The sequence below is a fragment of the Rana temporaria genome, chromosome 7, assembly GCF_905171775.1.
Source record: "Rana temporaria chromosome 7, aRanTem1.1, whole genome shotgun sequence".
Classification (NCBI taxonomy): Eukaryota; Metazoa; Chordata; class Amphibia; order Anura; family Ranidae; genus Rana; species Rana temporaria.
In genome coordinates, this window is record NC_053495.1 from 47,038,098 (window position 1) to 47,061,138 (window position 23,041).

The following is a 23,041-nucleotide window of genomic DNA, read 5'->3' on the forward strand; positions in this document are numbered from 1 at the left end:
CCCGTCGTATACTTACCCCTGCTTTCATCAGGCGCAGCCAATGTTAAGTATAGCTGGCGTTCCTGCGTCGAATTTGAATTTTCCAACGTCGTTTGCGTACGCCGATTCACGAACACGCGCGTCGCAAGTCCCGCTCACGTCGAAACCACTAACGTCCTAGTGACGTCAGTGGGAGCAATGCACGCCGGGAAATTCCCCGGACGGCGCATGCGCATTTAAATCGGCGCGGGAACGCGCCTGATTTAAATAGTACACTCCCCTAGCCGCGGAATTTGAATTCCGCCGGGGGATTTAGGATCCGCCGTTGCAAGTTTGGAGGTAAGTGGTTTGTGAATTAGCCACTTGCCTCCTAAACTTGCGGGAGCGGATCTTAATTCACGTAGATCGAGCGGATCTATAGATCCGCTGAGCTACGTGAATCTGGCCCGTGAGTAGTTTGTATGGCACTACTGTAGCAGTAAAATCTGACAGTGCTTCCGTTGTGCCATATTCTCCAACCTAATGCCCCATACACATGATCGGTTTTCCCGTCGGAAAAAGTCGGATGGGTTTTCCGATGGAATTCCTCTCAAGCCTGCCTTGAATACACACGGTCACACAAAAGTTTGGTGAACTTTTGACTGTCAAGAATGCTGTGACCTAAAAGACTATGACGAGCCAAGAAAATTTAGTTCAATGCTTCCGAGTATGTGTCAAATTGTTTCCGAACTTGCGTAGGAATTTTGCATGTTTGGATTTGTACACACAATTGGAAATTCCAATCAGTTTTTTTCTGACGGGAAAAAAGAGATCCTGCTCTCTCAGATCTCTATCTTTTTCCAGCAGTTTTTCCGTTGGAAAAAAATCTGATGGAGCATACACAGGGTCGGGATTCCTGACCAAAAGCTCTCATTAGGAAAACCGATCGTGTGTACGGGGCATAAGGCGCTCAAAAATACAATGTGGTAATGCATGAACGCCACTCCTATGAATTTAGCCAATGTTGCATGCTTAAAATAGGGCCAGGATTGAGCTGCAATAGTGTGTTTTGGCAGGACATTCAAAAAGGAGTGAGTGTGATGTAATGCTGATCTTCTTGGGTATGTTTTTTTTTTTGGACCTGAAACATTGACAAGGTAGAACTACTAACTGTCATTGGAAATACACATAGGCCCTGTACACATGGCAAGAAAATTAGTCAAAAAAAAAAAAAAACGTTGTTTTCTCTGAGGAGATTCTTCGCAAGAATCTCTTGCCGCCCGAGTGTACACACTGACCTTTTTAAAAAAAACGACCTTTTTAAAAAAAACGCGGTTCTCTTGAAAGGCAAGAACGTGGTGACATCATCGCGTATGACGAGCATGCGCTCCTCACATTCGATGCGTCAAAGTAATTTCGAGCGGGTCTCCACAGTGACAGGTAAGTATACACACTCCCGGGTTTCTTGTCGGGAAACAGGCCAACAAGAATCTCGACGAGAAAAAAGAGCGCAGGTTCTCTTTTTTTCTCGTCAAGATTCTTGCCAGATTTCCTGACGAGAAACCTGAAAGCCTCATACACATGAACAGTAATCTCGGCAAGAAGCAGTTTTCTTGCTTTTTTCCCCCGAGAAAACCGATCGTGTGTACGAGGCCATACACTAAGACCTGGGGAGAAAAGGGGTACCCAATACCTCTACCCTTCAATCATCTGCAATTTCACACAGTCATTATTCTTGCTCCTTCTGATATCCTGAAAAGTCATGGTGTCATGGTTCATAAATTCATGAATTTTCTGCAGTTTTTTTCTCTTTCAGTAGATACTCAGATTTTGCATTTCATGCGGAATGTATGGGCTAAAGCCCTGGGTTCAGGGTCTGCTAATGGATTGTAAGTGTGTTGACATATTTACTGTATGCCATATGAATCTAACCTTATGTTATTTCTTATACAGGTGGTCTATGTCACTGCAACTTTCCCCTATGTTATGCTGCTAGTTCTCTTAGTCCGTGGGGTCACTTTGCCTGGAGCATCAGAAGGAATAAAATTTTACTTGTATCCTGATTTGTCCCGACTCTCAGACCCACAGGTGAGAAATCAACTGCCTATTATATTGCTCTTATCAAAAAAGACTGTCTGCTATAATGTACTAGGGACTTGGCTGTCCGGTAAAAAGTCTAATGCATATTCATGATTAGCGGTGCAATTTGTGTTTTAGGTGAACCCTGCAGGTCTAGGATTCATGTTTTGGTGAATTTGTGTGCAGATTCATCTGGAGGGATTTTTTTTGTAAACCATAATTCACTGCAAGACCTTTGAGGTAGGGCCAGCTGGCTAAGAAGGGCCAATAAGGGGAATTTTGGTTAAGCCAACCACCTCATTACAGAAGAATGGAGGGCACAAAGCAGCCATAGTGTCAGTAAATTAAAGCTGTTGTGGGGAAGGCATAGGCAAAGCTGACAAATTGCATTGAGAGAAACTGTACTTTAAATTTGATTGCTAGCTCTTATAACAATAGTTCCCCTGACTTTTGTTTTCTTAGTGTTTCTTCTTTCATTTTCGTTTGTGGTTGATTTGAGGTCTGTAGTAAGTTTTAGCTGATGTCTCATCCACAGTAAGCTTGTTTCCCTGCTGTAAGGCTTTCCTTAAAAAAAAAAAAAAAAAATTGGAAAAACAGTCTTTTGTTTTGAAGGTGGTATTTTTCTAACTGGTCTTGGGGGTACCGGCAGGGCTTTTTTTCAGGGGGAACTTGGGGGAACTCAGTTCCACCACCTTTGGCTCAGACCCTTTGGTGCCTGCTCACCACAATCACTTGTAAACACAGAAGTCTGGTTTCTGTGTTTACAAGAGACAGCTATGCACTTTGTGTGTAATCCTCCCTGAACTATGCACTCTGTATGTAATGCAATTCTGGTATTTAATGTCCCATTAAGACCCTTCTACAGTTTGTGAAATCTGAACAGGGTTGTGGTTGAGTTTCTGCACCTATTTTCTGAGAACAAAAAGCTCTGGGTACCGGTATATTGTTTTTTATTTCATGTTGTGATAGCATCTTTATTTTAGGTTAAACTGCCTTTTACTTTCTTTTGTGCATTTTTTTTTTGGTTGATAGGGACTTTAAGTGGGAGGTGCTCATAGCACTATTTGTGGTATAACAAAATTGAACAGAATGGGCCAAATTCCCAAAAACGTAGCCTAACTTAACTTTCAGCAGTTAAGTTACACAGGCGTTAAATTTCTACCTAAGTGCCCGATCTTCAAAGCACTTACCTAGAAATTACACGCCGTGTAACTTAAGTGCCTCCGTCGCAAGGCGGTCCTCCTCTCCGGGGGGCGATTACAATTTAAATGAGGCGTGCTCCCGCGCCGGCCGTACTGCGCATGCGTGGTCTTCAGGTTTGTGAGCGCTGAAGGAGAAGGCACCGGACAGCTGGAGAAGAACCGGGGTGCGCCGAGTCAACAGCGGAGAGCGGCGAAGATAGAAGAAGACCCCCGGAGAGCGGAGAAGACCCCCCCCGGAGAGCGGAAGAAGAAGCCCCCCCGGAGAGCGGAGAAGACCCCCGGAGAGCGGAAGAAGAAGCCCCCCCTGGTATTAGAGCTAAAGAAGACAGGGGGGGCCTCCGGAGCAGACTAATAAATGATTTTAAAAACCCTTGTGTTGTGTGTTTAATAACTATCACTTTGCCTCCAGGTGAATGTCCATTCACTTAGGGTGGGGGGCCGGTATCTGGGGGCCCCCTTATTTGAGGGGACTCCCAGATTCCGATAAGCCCCCGCCCGCAGACCCCGACAACCAACGGCCAGGGTTGTCGGGAAGAGGTCCTGTCCTCATCAACATGGGGACAGGGTGCTCTGGGGTGGGGGGGCCCGCAGTGCGCCCCCCTGCCCCAGAGCACCCAACCCCCCCATGTTGAGGGCATGCGGCCTGGTACGGCTCAGGAGGGGGGGGCGCTCGCTCGTCCCCACTCCCATTCCTGGCCGGCCGGGTAGCGTGCTTTGGATACGGGTCTGGTATGGATTGTAGGGGGACCCCCTACGTCGATTTTTCGGCGTAGGGGGGGTCTCCTTACAACCCATACCAGACCTAAGGGCCTGGTATGCTCCTGGGGGGGAACCCATGCCGGTTTTGATTTTACAAATTGCCGTGGAGTTCTCCCTCAGGAATGCATACCAAATGCCGTCGCTTGAATGTGCTTTTACATGGTGTTACTAACTTTCCACATTGTAAAAGCAGACCTAGTTTTGCGCAAGCAAATCGGAACTTACGCAGAAATCACAATGCTTAAAAGCTTTGAGGATCTGCTTAAGTCCTCATTTGCATACGCAAAGCGGCATTTCAATGAGAAATGCCCCCAGCGGCGGATGCGGTACTGCATCCTAAGATCTGACAGTGTAAGTGTCTTACAGATGTCAGACCTTCTGCCTAACTTTGGAAAAAGCCTTTTGAGGATCGTTTCCAAAGTTAGACACAGAGATACGCAGGCTGAACAGCAGTTCCGCCTGCGTATCTCTTTTGAGAATTTGGCCCCTGATGTACAAAGAAAATCAAGGCTGCAAGAATTCAAAACAAATGACAGATTGCAAAACATAGAAGGACAAACCCCCCAAAATTATTTAAATGTATTAAAAGTAAAGTGGTCAGGTCTGAGCATGTAAGCCTTTTACAAAATAATCTGGAGTGGGTGACTGGGAAAAAAGAGAAGGCAATTTTTTAAAGTACCTTTTTTAGCTCTCTGTATATAAAGGAGCACGGGGGAGCTTAATTCCATAATGGGGAAGATATTGACATAGCCCCAAATAAACTATTATGGCTCAAAATATGGTCAATAAATATTTACACAGAATAAAGGTGAATAAAGCTCCTGGACCAGATCACATGCACCTACGTGTCCTAAAAGAATTAAGCTCTGTCATTTCAAAGCCATTGTTTCTAATTTTTAATGACTCTTTAATGATTGAAATGGTACCACTGGTTTGGCGTAAGACCAATGTGGTGCCCATATTTAAAAAGGGCTCAAAGTCTTTACCAAGTAACTATGGAGCTGTTAGTTTAATTTCTATAGATGGGAAGATACTGGAGAGTTTAATACGTAGAACGGGGGGGGGGGGGGCGGGGGGGCCGTCATTGCCAGGTGTTTTTTCACCTTAATGCATAGGAATAAAAATATATTGCAAGTATAGCAACATAATAATATAGTAACATAATAGTTCATATTATAGACATAAAAAAAAACTCATTGTTGTGTGTCTCCACAGATATAAAAACAGGGGGGGCATCTAATAGCTCAACGCATTAGATGCCCCCAGGAGCAGATGTAGGGTAGGTGTCTATGAGCAGATGTAGGGTAGGTGTTTATAAAAAAAAATTAAAATTACTAAAGGTAGAAATTATGTTATAAAATAGATCTGTCTATAGGGAGAGGAGGAGAATAATTACCCAGTACTACTTTCAGACATGCTAACGAGTCTGGGAGCAAGCGTGGAGGGCCAAAGACCAGCCAAGAAGAGTCATCAGCAGCAGGAGCTGAGGTGGATAGACCCCGACACCCAATCGTGGAAAACCAGTAGGAAACGGCAGTCCCTGGGCGTAAACCCCCCCCATGGATATTCAAAATGAGTGTGATCCACATCACCATAGCTATCTATAACAAAATGTGTATGATATAGTGTAAACTAAGGCCTCATACACACGATAGGTTAACCAGAGGACATTGGTCTGATGGACCGTTTTCATCGGTCCAAACCGATCGTGTGTAGGCCCCATAGGTTATTTAACCATAGGTTAAAAAAAAAAAAACTTGCTTTAAAATTAACCTATGGAATCCTAACCGATGGGAAAAAAACTATCGTTAGTAGGCACGTCCATAGGTTAAAAATCCACGCATGCTCAGAATCAAGTCGACGCATGCTTGGAAGCATTGAACTTTGTTTTTTTCAGCATGTCATTGTGTTTTACGTCACCGAGTTCTGACACGATCGTTTTTTTAACTGATGGTGTGTAGGCACGAAGGACCATCAGTTGGCTTCATAGGTTAACCTATGACAACGGTCCTTCAGACCGTTGTCCTCTGGTTAACCTATCGTGTGTACGAGGCCTAAGAGTAAATATATACAATGGAGTAGCAAATAATTGAGTGGAATTGTACTAGTGCTAGGACCAAGATGTGATACAAAGCTATACTTAAATAAAGGGCAGGTAGGGGTGACAATTGTGACTAGTTTTGCCCCAGTATAAAAGGAGAATATTAAGTAAGTATGGTAAGAATCCAAGGCTAACATGTAAACCAAAAACAATGAAAATGGAACAAGCTAAAAATAAGTAGGAGGGGAAGGAAGGAGAAAGAAAAAAGAAAAACTACCAAAAAAGGTTACCTACGATACCTATGTATGCAGTTGGGGTCCAGTGGTGCACAGTGATCATAGGGGTAACAGCCATAGGGGCTGTTAGGATAAACTGGGGGAGTATATACTACTCCAATGTGGTCGTGGGTGTCCTCTCCTTATAGACAGATCTACTGTATTTTATAACATAATTTCTACCTTTAGTAATTAGAATTTTTTTAATAGACACCTACACTACATCTTCTCCTGAAGAGTGGCAAAAGCCACAAAATGCGTCAAACTATTAGATGCCCCCTGTGTTTATACTGTATTGCAAGATTTTACCCTTCATGCCAATCTGGATTGTATAAATTAATTAAGGCTATGTTCATTTTTCTGTGGAGACAAGCAACAATGAGTTTGTTTTTTATAATGTCTATAATATTAACTTGTATGCAATATATTTTTATTGCTTGTAAATCGTTGTTTTGCATTATGCCTTCATGCAATGTTTATGGTTCTAATTTATTATGTACTTGCCAGGCACATTTTCTCTGTGTTATCTCCCTGGTTGCATGCTTCACACAAAGTCCCAATCTTTCCTCATATTCATTAATTAGGGATGGAAGCATTTGGTTTGAGACGCATTGTGCTTCATATAAAGTCCCAACCTTCGTTTTGAAAGTGTACATGCACCCTGATAGTAGCATTTGTTTTGTACCTGTAAAAATGATATTAAGTATGTAGCGATGGGTTGTTACGTGTTACAACATCCACACATTTCACTCTGCTCCCAGACCTCGATTAGACATACTTTTCAGTCAATGAACAGTCTTTTGCTTGTTTTTGTTTTTTTTTATTAGGGGATTGAACTTGATTAGGGAAAGGGACATGGGATGCCCATAGGATACATTTGTAGAATAAAGTAACTGCGTCACACTTCTTAGTAGAACCAGATGGCTGACCCTAAACTTGACAGACTTTTACCTCAGAACACTTCTTCCTCAGCACACCACTTCACTGTCCAAGTCCATTAATCCTGTCACGCCATCAGCACATGACTAGGCCTGACTCTGAATAAGTCCCAGTGCATTTACTTGATGACCCTTTGTAGGCCGGGGCCTGCAGTACCCCTTTGTAGCAGCAACCGATTTACTTGAGAAGAATAAATGATGATGGAATACTGATCCCAGCAAGCCCGACTTGCAAATCCTGCCCGCCCTCATGGCTGCATCAATTTGACACAAAACTCCCACAGTCTCTCCCTCTGGCTCTACATCCAGCTCCCCTGGCATTTTTCTTCCAGATCTCTCCACTGTGCTTTCCACTTATCGACATCTGCCCTGGATTCTTCCTGAATGACTTTACTCTGGACGTGTGGGCCAACTGCCTCTCCCAGCTCCTGTTCTAGGACACCTCTCCATGACCGTGTAAGGAGAGGCTCCCTCCCAGCTGCCGAACTCCCCTCCTGAGGTACACCCCCTCAGAAAGGAGGTTCCCTCAGGCATGACAGTCTAACACTCCATCATCCAGTTCATCCAGCCGACAACTCATCCCCCAGCAGGCTGACCATGGGTATATGTAGGAGGCCTGCCCCCTGACAATCCTAGTTGGGGATTAATCAGAGCTCCTCACATGTATCCCATGCCACTCCAGCTCTCTGCCCTGCCCCTTTTCCAGAACATTCTCCCTGGAAACAGTGGAGGCGCCCAAAAGCTGAAGTACATATCAGTTACCTACTGCTTCACTAACCATTCTCTGCCCCTAATCAAAACAAACAGGCCTAGCTCACAGCATAGGCCTGCTTAAATGTATCTGCACTGGCAGCTTACGCAAAAAAAAAAAACATACACTTAGCACCTACCTAAGGTACAAGTATATTAACTGCTTTGTGCTGTTGTATTGCATTGCATAACATTTTGTTTGTTGTGTGCTTCTTTTGGGGCCCTATGTCAAATTAGCAGTGACGTCTATTGTGAATTACTGTGTGCACTGTGCTAAGTTTAGGCGCCGTGAACAGGGCCTAACTATAGTAATGTGCACTACGCAATAGTTTCCAATATAAGTTATTGATCATTTTGTGTGATGAGGTGTCACTCTTTGCACCCCAATGCATATACAAATATATAAGAGGTCCATACAGTGAACTTGGTGTTGAGTTATTCACTTTACGGTCAACACTGAGGACAAGGGGGCACTCTTTACGTCTAGAGGAAAAGAGATTTCTCCTCCAAATACGGAAAGGTTTTTTCACAGTAAGAAGAAATGTTATACTAAATAGTATAAACAACACCGCGCTACTAAATTAACCATATAAATTGCAGGCAACACCACAGAATAGATCAATCCTGCAAAAAACAAACAAATAAACATAAAGTGTAGCGCTAAATATACGTGAATAAGGAGATTGGATATATTGAAAATTGTCCAATCATATACAGTGAGGAAAATAAGTATTTGAACACCCTGCTATTTTGCAAGTTCTCCCACTTGGAAATCATGGAGGGGTCTGAAATTTTTATCGTAGGTGCATGACCACTGTGAGAGACATAATCAAAAAAAAAAAATCCAGAAATCACAATGTATGATTTTTTTAACTATTTATTTGTATGATACAGCTGCAAATAAGTATTTGAACACCTGAGAAAATCAATGTTAATATTTGGTACAGTAGCCTTTGTTTGCAATTACAGAGGTCAAACGTTTCTTGTAGTTTTTCACCAGGTTTGCACACACTGGAGGAGGGATTTTGGCCCACTCCTCCACACAGATCTTCTCTAGATCAGTCAGGTTTCTGGGCTGTCGCTGAGAAACACAGAGTTTGAGCTCCCTCCAAAGATTCTCTATTGGGTTTAGGTCTGGAGACTGGCTAGGCCACGCCAGAACCTTGATATGCTTCTTACAGAGCCACTCCTTGGTTATCCTGGCTGTGTGCTTCTACTAAATAGATCCTTGAACACAGTTCATAATTAGTGGTTGTGCAAAAATTGTAGTGACTAATCTTCACAGATATGAGATGAGAAAATCCAGCACCGAAGTGGATGAAGGCTTACCGGAAACAGTGGACCCAAAATAGGCTTATACCTAGTGGGTCATACACGCTTATCATATCACCAGATGATGATCGTTTAGATCGAAACGCGTCGGGAACCTGCTGACATTACTGCCTATTGTTATATGCCTGATACAAGTGCTGAAAATGTGAGTGTAACTTTTTAAACTTTGCTGCTAAGTAAACAATTTTAAAACGGATTTACACTATGTGCATCTTTGCCTTCTTTCTCCTTCCTTCCATTGAATTGAGTGTCTGAACCTCCCTACGGATCTAAGTTTTCAAACATCATAAGCTGATTCCAAGTCGTCCCTTTCCTGATCCTGCATTGGACTTCACCTTCATGCTGGGTACCATCAATCATAAGCGTGTATGACCCACTAGGTATAAGCCTATTTTGGGTCCACTGTTTCCGGTAAGCCTCCATCCACTTCGGTGCTGGATTTTCTCATCTCATATCTGTGAAGATTAGTCACTACAATTTTTGCACAACCACTAATTATGAACTGTGTTCAAGGATCTATTTAGTAGAGACCTTTTTTTTGTTTTTTTCTGTACCTGTGGATATATATGATTGGACAATTTTCAATATATCCAATCTCCTTATTCACGTATATTTAGCGCTACACTTTATGTTTATTTATTTTTTTCACAGTAAGAGCTGTGAAAAGGTGGAACAGACTCCCTCCACGTGGCCCTGCCTCAATGATATAAGAAATGTCACTAGCTTCACCGGAGAGGAGATCACCCGTCGCTGGATACCGACAACGTTGGAGCGGGGAGCCGGGACTGAGAGTGAATTACCACCGCTGGATTTTTTTTTTTAAATAAAGGACTTTTTTCCACGGTGTGTTTGTTTTTTTTACAACTATTTACACTTCCTTCGTGAAATGGTAGGGGTACAATGTACCCCATTACCAATTCAAATAGGGGGGGCAGGATCTGGGGGTCCCCTTTGTTAAAGGTGTCTTCCAGATTCTGATAAGCCCCCCGCCCGCAGACCCCCACAACCACCAGGCAAGGGTTGTGGGGATGAGGCCCTTGTCCCCATTAACATGGGGACATCCTCCCCATGTTGAGGGCACGTGGCCTCGTACCGTTCAGGAGGGGGGGGCGCTCTCTGTCTCTTTTCTGCGGCCCGACAGGTTCCGTGCTCGGATAAGGGGTCTGGTGTGGATTTTTGGGGAACTCCACGCCATTTTTTTTTTAAATTTGGGGTGGAGTTTCCCTTAAAATACACACCAGACCTGAAGGGTCTGTAATAGATATTTGGGGGGGGGAAACCCCACGTCATTTTTTTTTAAATTGACGGTGGGGTTCCCCTTAATATCCATACCAGACCTGAAGGGCCTGGTAATTGAATTTGGGGGGACCCCACGCTTTTTTTTTTATTATTAATTCTCTTTGAATTGCCAGGAGCCGACAATTCATTATAGCCACAAGTCAGTTTTAAATTACTTTTTTTCTTTCAGAAATGACACTTTGTGCAGAGGCAGTTCTAAGCACGGGAAACATGCGCTATTTCACATGCTTACTTTACACCCCCCAGGTATGAAATTTAAAGGAATATTTCACTTTTACTCATTCACTTTAAGCATTATTAAATTCACTGCTCCCGAAAAAACTGCCGTTTTTAAAACTTTTTTTGCATTGGTACATGTCCCCTGGGGCAGGACCCAGGTCCCCAAACACTTTTTAGGACAATAACTTGAATATTAGCCTTTAAAATTAGCACTTTAGGTTTCAAACGTTCGAGTCCCAGAGACTTTAACAGGGTTCTAAAGTTCACACAAACGTTTGGTGTGTTCGCAGGTTCTGGTGCAAACCGAACAGGGGGGTGTTTGGCTCATCCCTATCCACAAGGTTTAGGAGTGTGTCTTTGGGAATGTTTGACCATTCCTTCAGAAGCGCATTTGTGAGGTCAGCCACTGATGTGGACGAGAAGGCATTGCTCACAGTCTCCACTCTAATTCATCCCAAACGTGTTTCTATCAGGTTGAGGTCGGGACTCTGTGAAGGCCAGTCAAGTTCCTCCACCCCAATCTCACTAATCCATGTCTTTATGGTCCTTGCTTTGTGCACTAATCTGAATCATTTGGTGAATGGATTATGGTGTGGGGTTGTTTTTCAGGGGTTGGGCTTGTCCCCTTGGTTCCAGTGAAGGAAACTCTTAGGCCTCGTACACACGATAGGTTAACCAGAGGACAACGGTCTGAAGGACCGTTGTCATAGGTTAACCGATTAAGCTGACTGATGGTCCATCACGCCTACACACCATAGGTTAAATAACCGATTGTTTCAGAACGCGGTGACGTAAAACACAACGACGTGCTGAAAAAAATGAAGTTCAATGCTTCCAAGCATGCGTCGACTTGATTCTGAGCATGCATGGATTTTTAACCGACGGTCGTGCCTACTAACAATCGGTTTTGACCTATCAGTTAGGAATCCTAATGAATAACCTATGGGGCCCACACAAGATCGGTTTTGACCGATGAAAATAGTCCTTCAGACCGTTGTCCTCTGGTTAACCTATCGTGTGTACAAAGCCTGAAGACTTCAGCATACCAAGACATTTTGGACAATTTCATGCTCCCAACTTTGTGGAAACAGTTTGAGGGTGGCCCCTTCCTGTTCCAATATGACTGCCCACCAGTGCACAAACAAGGTCCATAAAGAGATGGTTGACAGAGTTTGGGGTGGAGGAACTTGACTGGCCTGCGCAGAGTACTGACCTCAACCCAATAGAACATCTTTGGGATGAATTAGTGCAGAGACCCCGAGCCAGGCTTTCTCGTCCACATCAGTGCCTGACCTCACAAATGTGCTTCTGGAAAAAAGGTCAAACATTCCCATAGACACACTCATAAACCTTGCGAACAGCCTTCCAAGAAGAGTTGAAGCTGTTATAGCTGCAAAGGGTGGGCCAACTCAATATTGAACCCTACGGACTAATACTGGGATGCCATAAAAGTTCATGTGCGTGTAAAGGCAGGCATTCCAATATTTTTGGTAATATAGTGTATTCAAATAATATGCATTGGAAGGTTTTAATGCATTTTGCTACACTGCTTTATTCCAGCCTCATGTGTCTCCCTGACTAAATAGAGCTTTAATGACTCGCATTTCTTGTGGCAACGGTGTTGTCTACCAAATAAAGAGGTCAAAAATGACAATAACAAATTGCCATTGTTTGTCTTTTGCCCCATTATGTATTTATTTCATGCCTTGTGTAAACGATATATTATTGAGGTACAGACATATACATAATGAATCAGTTGACATTTTTCTGTGTTTCTATTGAGCTGAACAATGTATTATGAAGTGCGAGATCTCACAGTCAACCATCACTGTAACAATTTTCCTGTAACTATGACAGCTTCCATTAAACTGTAGATGTGATTTATATCCTACTTATAGTACATAATACATTGTAAATTGTATAGTAGTAAATAGTGGAATGTTGATTCCCGCATCCTAGTTCTTGGTGGAGAGAAGCTAACAATGAAAACAAGTGAAAAATTAACTACTTCTGCACATATACTTCGTCCTTACCCTAAAATGAACTCTAGCACCTTACTTACCCAAACCATAGCATTTAAAGAGGACCTGAACTGAGAAAGGGGTACAAAAAGAGGGAAAGTAAGACAACGAAAAAGTCATTAGTATTTCATGTGGGTTCCCTGCAGCTGATCGTTTCCCCATTAGAGGAGGTCATCTTGGTAGGGGAGCAGGGCTTCTAATTCTTGTGTCAGAGATGTCCCCTCATAACAGGTAATCTAAGGACTTGTAGGGTAATACAACACTCTCATAAAAAACCCGCTTATCCGAACCTTGTCAACTCTTTTCTACCCTTAATTTATTACTTCACCCACCACTGCCCCCACCCACCAACTTGCTTACCACTCAACAGATTGCCAACCATTTCAAAAGCAAAATCGACACAATTCACAAGGAGATATCCAGCATTCAACTTCCTCCCCTACCCAACATCAGATCCAACACCACACTCAATACTCCTTCTGCCCAGTTACCACAGATGAAGTTGATAAACTCCTCTCCATGGCTCACTACTAGGCATGAGCCCGATGTTTGAGTCGAACGTAATAATAGCGAACAATTTGGGGTGTTCACGGCAAATTCAAAAGCCACAAAACACCCTTTAAAAGTCTATGGGAGAAATCAAAAGTGCTATTTTTAAAGGCTTATATGCATGGTATTGTCATAAAAAGTTTTTGGGGAAACCTGGGTCCTGCCCCAGGGGACATGTATCAATGCAAAAAAAGTTTTTAAAACAGCAGTGATTTTAATAATGCTTAAAGTGAAACAATAAAAGTGAAATATTCCTTTACATTTTTTCCGGGGGGGGGGGGGTCTATAGTATACCTGTAAATTGGCGCATTTTCCCTTGTTTAGAACAGTCCATGAACAAAATGAAATTTCTATAGGAAAAAAAAGTAATTTAAAATTACTCGTAGCTATATTGAAGTGTCGGGTCCCAGCAATACAGATAAAAGTCATTGAAAAAATGGCTCCCATGTCCCCACCATGGGAGAAATGGAGGCTATGTTAAAGAGGTTGGAGAACGTAATAAGAGAGGAAATCAGCACATTAAGAACGGACCTATTTCACATGTTAGAACGAGTAGAGGAAGCCGAGAAGAAGATAGAAAAGCAGGACCTTGACCTTATTGAAATAAAAAATCAACATCTGACTTTGAAACAAAACCAGAGGTGGCTGCAATACCGATTAGAAGATCAAGAGAACCGTAACAGAAGGCAAAATTTAAGAATACGATCTATCAAGGAGGAGAAGGGTGAAGACTTGAGAAAAATTCTCAATGATCTGTTCCTCCCCCTCCTTGAAAATGGCTCGGAAAGGTCCCCTCAAATTAGAACGGGTCCATCGGGTGGGGAAGATCAGGGAGGGAGGAGGTAATTGGCACAGGGATATTATTGCTAGGTTCAGACATTTCGAACATAAAGAAGAGATCTGGCTAAAACTGAGAAGAAAGCCGCCGTTATCTTATGCCGGGATTGAGATCCAGATCTTCACGAACTTGGCCTGGGAAACCCTGGCCAGAAGAAGTCACCAAAAACCCTTATTGGAACAGATGCGCCTACTTAATATAAATTACCAATGGGGATTCCCGGCCTCTTTGATAGGCCACAAAGAAGGGGTGTGAGCAAAATTAATATTTCCCGAGGACCTGGTAGGGTTCTGCCGCAAATTGGATATGCCTGCTGTGGACCTACCCGGATGGGTCGAATAGCTAGTAGAAAACAGCATGGCCCTCGGGGCGGTCTCGAGGGATGCGATTCGGTTTTGCGGGGGGGAGTGGGGGGGAGGGGGGGGATGACCGGAGAGGGGAATAGGGAGGGCAGATCCGTTACCCCACCCATATAAGATCAAGTCCCCGGAGATTCCTGGGGGAAAAAGGGTGGGAGGAGCGCGGAGGTGCTCCACCTCATCCATAAGAACCGACGGGTAGGGGGTACCAAGGTTCCCTACGGTTCAGAGGCGATGTATCGGCCTGGACAGGGGGGGGAGGGGGGAGGTGTAGAGGAGGGTGCGTGGGTTTGGAAGGGGAGAAGGAATCTCCCTCCTCAATACAGGGAGGGAATAGGGAATATGGCTCCCAAGGAATCTCATGGAAAGTTCAGTAGGAAATGATCTAGTTATAGAAAATGACAGAAGTAAAATTTTTATCTTACAATGTAAAGGGATTAAATTCAGCCGTCAAAAGACTTAAGGTCCTTGCAGAGATTGAACAACTTAGAGCGGATGTTGTCTTTATCCAGGAATCCCACTTAACCATAGACGCGAATATTAAGCTTTTTTCCCCTGCATACCCCACTTGGTTTTATGGGGACTCCATCTCAAAACGCGCTAGGGGCGTGGCAATTGGGTTCACAAGGGGGTTCGGGTTCACCCTTGAGGCAAGGATGACAGACCCAGAAGGGAGATTTATATTTCTTAGGGTAAGGATTGATAATATTGTCTATACCTTAGCAAATATCTACGCCCCAAATGTACACCAAACCCAATACTTAGGGAAAATTCTGGGAAAATTTAATAATTTCGCCGAGGGATACATAATCCTGATGGGTGATTTAAATTTCGTTTTTGATCCGAAAGAAGATAGTACGTTCCGTGGGAAGGAGACAAAAAATGTGCATTTACAAAGAATTAAACAAAAGATTCATGACCGCCAACTAGTGGATGTCTGGCGGATTTTTCATCCAAATGAACATGATTACACGTTTTTCTCTCCTCCCCACGGAACATACTCCAGAATTGACTACATCCTGGCGGATCATAGGCTGCTGGACTCTATAACGGAAACGGACATAGGAATTATGACTGTGTCAGATCACGCTCCAATCTCTATGAAAATTAAATTATCTATACAAAAGAGACAGCGGCCGTTGTGGCGCCTGGATGATAGCCTGATACGCAATGAAGGAGGGGCAAGTAGGGTGGAGGCGGAATTAAAACAATTTTTTCTCATCAACGACACAGAAGGGATTACCAGCGCAACCCTTTGGGAGACGCACAAAGCTTACATTAGAGGAATTCTAATTGCAGAGGGCGTTAAAAAAAAAAAAAGAGAGGAAAAGTAAAGCAAACATCCTGATTAAAGATATAGAGTCCCTAGAACGTAAACACAAAGCGCAGGGATCAAAAGAGACTTACCATAATTTAATTATAAAAAGAGACGCTCTCAAGGAGATCATGGAACAGGAAGCGAGAAATAAACTAAACTGTATTTCCAAAGAGAGATACCTATGGGGTAACAAACCAAGCAAGCTCCTAGCTAAAATGGCTCAAAAAAAGAAAGCTAGAAATTACATCGAAAAAATTAAAAGGAAAGACGGGAATATGGTTTACGCAACCAGAGAAATTGCGGATACATTTAAAAAATATTATGAGGAACTATACACATTAAAACATCCAGGGTGGCAGGCAGGGGAAAGGGAGGGAAAGACCCGTGATTTCCTTGACAGGGCAGGACTTCCTAGATTAGAGGAGATGGAAAGTTTGAATATGGACCGCCCCATAACTGAAGAAGAAATAAAAATAGCTCTAAATACCACCACTGGCGGAAAAAGCCCGGGGCCGGATGGGTTTTCCTCCCTGTATTATAAGAGATATAGCAACATTTTGATACCGAGGATGTGCAAATACTTTAATGGGCTAGGGTCTGAATTTGAAACCAGCAGCGAAGCTATTGCGGCTGTGGTCGCAATAATTTTGAAAGAAGGGAAAGATAGCTCTCTCTGTTCGGGATACAGACCTATCTCTCTGTTAAATACAGATATTAAGCTTTTTGCTAAAATTCTTGCGGGGCGCCTGAAAGGGGTTATGCACTCCTTGGTACACCCCGACCAGGTAGGCTTTGTGCCCAACAGAGAGGGCAAAGACAACAGTCTAAGGGCAATTCTCCTGCTACAGACCATAAGGCAGAATGAGCCCCCAGGACTATTCCTGTCAGTCGATGCTGAAAAAGCTTTTGACAGGGTAGACTGGGGGCTCATGATGGAGACTCTTAATGCCATGGGAATAGGAAACCATCCCACTGCAAAAATAAAAATTAATGGTACACTATCTGTCCCCTTCGAGATGAAAAATGGGACAAGACAAGGGTGTCCCCTGTCCCCCCTCCTTTTCATCCTATCTTTAGAGCCTCTGTTGTCCACCATACGTAACGACCCCGACATCAACGGAGTTAGAGTAGAAGGGGAGGAACATAAATTATCGGCTTTTGCCGATGATATTTTGTTTTACTTAACCAACCCAGCCAATTCTATTCCAAAGCTCTCTAAAGTTTTGCAACAATATGGCGCCATTTCAAACTTTAAAATCAACGTAACTAAATCTGAAATTCTGAATATTAATTTAAATAAAAAGGAGGTATGTCGTGTCAAGGAAATCTGCGCATTCCCCTGGACCAAAGAATTAAAGTACCTAGGTATCAAACTGGCCAACACAGAGCAGAAGATGTATAAAATAAATTATGTTCCCTTACTAAATGAGATCAAGAGCGAATTAAAAAGAACGGTTAATAAACCCATATCATGGATCGGACGCATTAATATGCTGAAGATGGTTGTAGTCCCAAAAATTCTTTATAAATTTTTATTGGTTCCCATAGCTCTCCCTCAGCAATTTTTGAGAATCCTTAATGCCTTATTACTAAACTATGTCTGGAAAAATAAGAAGCACAGAATATCCCTCTCCACCCTAAAACAGGGTAAGCCATTCGGCGGTCTGGCAGTTCCGGACATTAAAAGTTATTATAAGGCGGCGGTCTTAGCACGCGCGGTAGAATGGGCACGGGATAGGACTGACAAAAGGTGGGTGCAAATTGAGAAAGCACTAACAAGTAAATATTTGAATAATATTATCTGGATCCCCGCACAACACAGAGCACTAGATCACAAAATACATGATTTAACACGGGACACTTTAATAATGTGGGACAGGACCCAGACACAGTTAGAAGGGAAATTTAATTCCCTGATTAATGAATCTAAAAGAAAATCCTTATTTTGCACCAGGGGAAAATAAAATTGTAGGGAATTGGATCAAGGTAGACACTGTTCACTTAGGGGATATTATTAAAGATGGAGAGATAATGACCTATGAAGATTTGAGATCCAAAACGGACTATTGGAATCTGGATAGGTGGCATTATTCCCAGTTGCATCACTTTGTGCGGCACCTCCCGCCTCCATTACGGATGGAGGCGGAGCTAACCCCACTTGAGAAGATTTGCAAATCTAAGAATTCAAAGGGCACTATCACAAAATTATATGGGATATTGGTAAAGATAGGTTCACGGAGCGAAGCACCTTTTATAGATAAATGGGAAAGAGAGCTAGGAATCACAAGAGGGACAAATAGTTATAAGAGGATCATGCACCTAACCCATTCATCTGCAATCGATATACGAACTGCCGAAACAAATTACAAGTGTATTTCAGGGTGGTATATCACCCCGGACAAAGCAAACAAATTTAAAGCGGATCAGACCGCAGAGTGTTGGCGGGGCTGCTCAGAAAGAGGCACGATGGCCCATCTTTGGTGGTTGTGCCCAAAAATACAAACCTATTGGGACATAATTCTGAGTCAAATTAAAGTTATTACGGGCGAAGAATTAAAGAAAGACCCCTGGGTCGTGCTCTTTCATTGCAGCCAAGAGGGGGAAAAAAAATACAAGCAGTCTTTACTTCCTCATCTTCTAAATGCTGCTAAGAAACTCATACCCAAAAAGTGGCAGGAGATGGAAAGCCCTCACGTCTGGAATTGGATAGACGAAGTGGAGGAAACGTATAGGTTGGAAGAGTTAAAGGATAGTCACCTAGAGACGATCGGTGAACATAGGGAGAAATGGGAAAAATGGAGGGATTACAAAAAAACATGGAGTTATGCTGAGAGAGTCAGGGTTTGCTAATAACAAGATATATGTAAGTAGTTTTGAAACTATATCTATCCCTTCTATGGTCATTTCCGAGAGCGATTCACATACTTTTTATTCTCAGATGAACGTTTGAGACTGTTTTTGTACTCGAGGGAAAAGTTAGGAGATTCCTGGGAGCCATGAGGGGGAGGGGGGGGTGTAAATAATCTATAAAGTTGGCTATATGGTAATTTGCCCCGCTCAGTCCAGCTGGGATGCAGAGGGTTAATGAAGTGGGGCCAAGACCTTACGGCCCCAGCGGGTGGCTGTTACACATATTGTTAAGTACACGAATAATTCAAGGGGGGGAAAAAAAGAAAAAAAAAAAAAGAAAAAAAAAGGGGCTACTGTCACAACTTGAAGTATATGAAAAAGCCATTTTTTTTCTGTTTTTGCGCTAGGCTACTCAAAAAAAACAAAAAAAAACAAAGGAGCACAGAATATATACCACACATGATGCAAATCACAAATCGAGACGTAAGAAGCATCAAATAATGAGCTGGTCTCTAGAATTTGGCAAAAGCTGAGGTGGTTAAAAAAAAAATGGCATGGATTCCCTCCCAGTCCATTACCAGGCCCTTTGGGTCTGGTATGAATATTAAGGGGAACCCCGAGAACCAAAATTAAAAACAAAATTGCATGGGGGTCCCCCCAAATTCCATACCAGGCCCTTCAGGTATTGGTATGGATATTAAGGGAAACCCTGCGCCAATAAAAAAAAATGGCGTAGAGGTCCCCCTTAAAATCCATACCAGACCCTTCAGGTCTGGTATGAATTTTGAGGGGAACCCTGTGCCAAAAAAAAAATGGCATGGGTTCCCCCCCAAAAAGCCATACCAGACCCTTATCTGAGCAAGCAACCTGGCAGGCCACAGGAAAAGAGGGGGGACGAGAGAGCGCCCTCCCCCTCCTGAACCATACCAGGCCACATGCCTGATGCCCGCCATCAGGCAATGACACTACACCCGCTGTGACAGCTCTTAAATAGCTGAGGGCGGGGCCACCCGCCACGTGTGCGGGTGACCCCGCCCCTTTTACTCAAAGGGAAACGCTGTGGGGTTACCCAGTGACATGTACAGGTGACCCCGCCCCCGTTGCATCAGAGGGGGGCAGGGTCATCCGTACATGTCACTGGGTAACCCTGCGGTACAACAGGGGTTTTTCCATTGCATCAGAGGGGGGGTACCCCTCACTGGGTAAACCCTCTGCATTTCCCCGTTGTGTCAGAGGGGGGCGGGGTCACCCATGCACATAATGGGTGGCCCCGCCCTCAGTTATTTAAGAGCTGTCACGGCAGGTGTAGCGTCATTCGGCGGGTGCCTCCCATGGAATTTTTTTTTTTATTTTTTAATAACAAAGGACTTGTCCCAAGCTGTCTACTGTGTTTTTTAACATTTTGGACACTTTTTTTGTGAAATGGTAGGGGTACACCGTTACAAATTCACCTAGGGGGCGAGATCTAGGGGTGCCCTTTGTTAAAGGGGGCTTCTAGATTCCGATAATCCCCCCGCCCGCAGACCCCCACAACCTCTTTTCCTGCAGTCTGCCAGGTCGCATGCTCGGATAAGGGTCTGCTATGGATTTTTGGGGGGAACACCAATGCTGTATCCTGGCCTAAGCCAACAAGGCCCAGGCCTAGGGCAACACTTTGCAGGGGGGCAGCACGGAAAGTGTCCCCGCTGGCTTGTGCTACACTGTTGGTGTAATGCAAGCTGTTTCTAATTTTACTGTAACTGTCCTATCATCCTGGACCACAAACCTTCCTCACTGTGCTATATGTTTTCTGCTGTACCATTAGCATGGTTATATGTTCTTAGTCCTCTCCATAAAATTATCAGAAATTTGTGCTTAAATTAGAACTATAGGCAACACTTTTTTTTCCATTTTGGATAGAGTAAGGGAGGGTTATAGCCCCTGTCAATTTTTTTTTACCATCCCTGTCCCATTGCAGAGATTTCCCTTCACTCTCTGCCCCATAGGTAAACAGGAAGTGATAGGAAATCTATGCAAATTAAGGGAATCCATTCCCCCCACCCAGGCATTGAGAACTAGTGTCCCCACTCAAAAATGTCAGGGTGGGTCTTAAACACAAAGGGGTGTGGCCTTGACAGGAAGGGGGTGGGTCATATTTAAATAAGGGGGTGCACGAGTTTAGTCAGGCCTAGGGCAACACAAAACCTAATTACACCACTGGTTTGTAGACAATTTGACTGTTTTGTTTTTTTCCTTTTCTTTGCTTAAAGCGGTAAGGAACCCTCCCCCCCTCCGGTGTCACATTTGACACCTTTCAGGGGGAGGGGGTGCAGATACCTGTCTAAAGACAGGTATTTTCACCCACTTCCGGCCCGGCATTCATGGGCAAAAGACGGGCATTCCGTCACTTCCCGTCACCCCCCCCCGTTGTGTGCTGGGAACACTCGGCTCCCAGCACACAGCGGGAGCCAATCGGCGGGCGCAGCGCTTCACTTCCTGGTTCCCTCAGCGTGGATGGCGGGGGGAGCAGCAGAGAAACGAGCGATCGCTCGTGCTCTGCTGCGATCGGCGCTGGACTCCAGGACAGGTAAGTGTCCTAATATTAAAAGTCAGCAGCTGCAGTATTTGTAGCTGCTGGCTTTTAATATGTTTTTCCCATGGCACATCCGCTTTAAATTGATTGTCTATGTGACTATGTAAGTTAAATGGAGGAATGATGAATTATGTATAACGTTAAGGGATGAGATGTAATATGCTAAATGTACCTCCTTTAAACATAAATAAAGAATATTTAAAAAAAAGAAAGGGGGGTAAATCTTCCGGAGGTCAAGTGGTTAATTATTCATTTAATGTTGCTTTTTGGATGTGCCTTAGTGAATAGAAGAGATACCATTGAGCACATGCTTATAGTCATATACAGTGGAATCCGTTACAGGATAATTCTTGTAATCCAAAGTGCTCACATATCAAAGTGAGTTTCCCCATAGAAGTCAATAGAAATGAAATAATTTTTCGGGTTCTGAAAAACGACAACAATTTTTTTTGAACATGCTGCATTTTTTTAATGACGTTTTAAACTATGTCGTTTTTCGGGTTGTAAAAAATGATTGTGTGTGGGCAAAAACGACGTTAAAAACCCACGCATGCTCAGAAGCAAGTTATGAGACGGGAGCGCTCGTTCTGGTAAAACTACCATTCGTAATGGAGTAAGCACATTCATCACGCTGTAACAGACAGAAAAGCACAAATCGTCTTTTACTAACACGGAATCAGCTAAAGCAGCCCCAAGGGTGGCGTCATCCGCATGGAACTTCCCCTTTATAGTGCCGTCGTACGTGTTGTACGTCACCGCACTTTGCTAGAGCATTTTTTAAAAACGATGGTGTGTGGGCAACGTCGTTTTAATGATGAAGTTGGAAAAACTTTGTTTTTTCTACATGCCGAAAAACTATGTTTTTTTCATGCCGAAAAATGATCGCGTGTACGTGGCATCAGGCTGGATTCACAGCTATGCATTATTTGTGTTTTTTGCAATTTGCAGATTTGCTCTACAGAATGTGTTCTATAGGAAACCATGTTAAATGGGCTGTAGTGCAAATCTGCAAAATGCAAAAAAGCACAAAAAATGCATACTGTGGGGCAGATCCACATACATACACTGCGCCCGGCGCAGATGTAAGATACGCTACGCCGCTGTAACTTACCTGGCTTTGGTTTGAATCCTCAACAAATTTGCGCCGTAAGTTACGGCGGCGTAGTGTATCTCTTGCGGCAGAATTCAAATTGGGCGGGTAGGGGGCGTGTTTCATTTAAATGAAACGCGTCCCCGCGCCGAACAACCTGTGCATGCGCCGTCCGTAAAAACTCCCAGGGTGCATTGCTCCAAATGACGTCGCAAGGACGTCATTGTTTTCAACGTGAACGTAAATGGCGACTTACGCAAATGACGTAAAAAAAAATTAATTAGACGCGGGAACAACGGCCATACTTAACATTGAGTACGCCACCATATAGCAGCTTTAATTATATGCCGGAAAAAGCCAAACGGAAACGACGTAAAAAAATGCGACGGCCGGTCGTACGTTCGGGGATCGGCGGAAATAGCTAATTTGCATACTCGACGCGGATTACGACGTGAACGCCACCTAGCGGACGCCGAAAAATTGCATCTTAGATCCGACGGCGTACGAAGACGTACGCCTGTCGGATCTAACACAGATGCCATCGTATCTTGTTTTGTGCATACCAAAACAAAGATACGACGCGCAAAATTCG

At 43.6% G+C, this 23,041-nt stretch overlaps 1 protein-coding gene across 1 annotated transcript in view; it reads left to right on the plus strand.

Annotated features, from left to right (window-relative positions):
• The window catches only part of SLC6A11 (solute carrier family 6 member 11), a 237,013-nt gene that overhangs the window by 150,838 nt on the left and 63,134 nt on the right, over window positions 1-23,041 (plus strand). Inside the window, exon 7 of the mRNA XM_040359316.1 lies at window positions 1,912-2,046. Within this exon, the coding sequence (XP_040215250.1) occupies window positions 1,912-2,046 (135 nt within the window). The remainder of the gene's footprint in view (window positions 1-1,911; window positions 2,047-23,041) is intronic.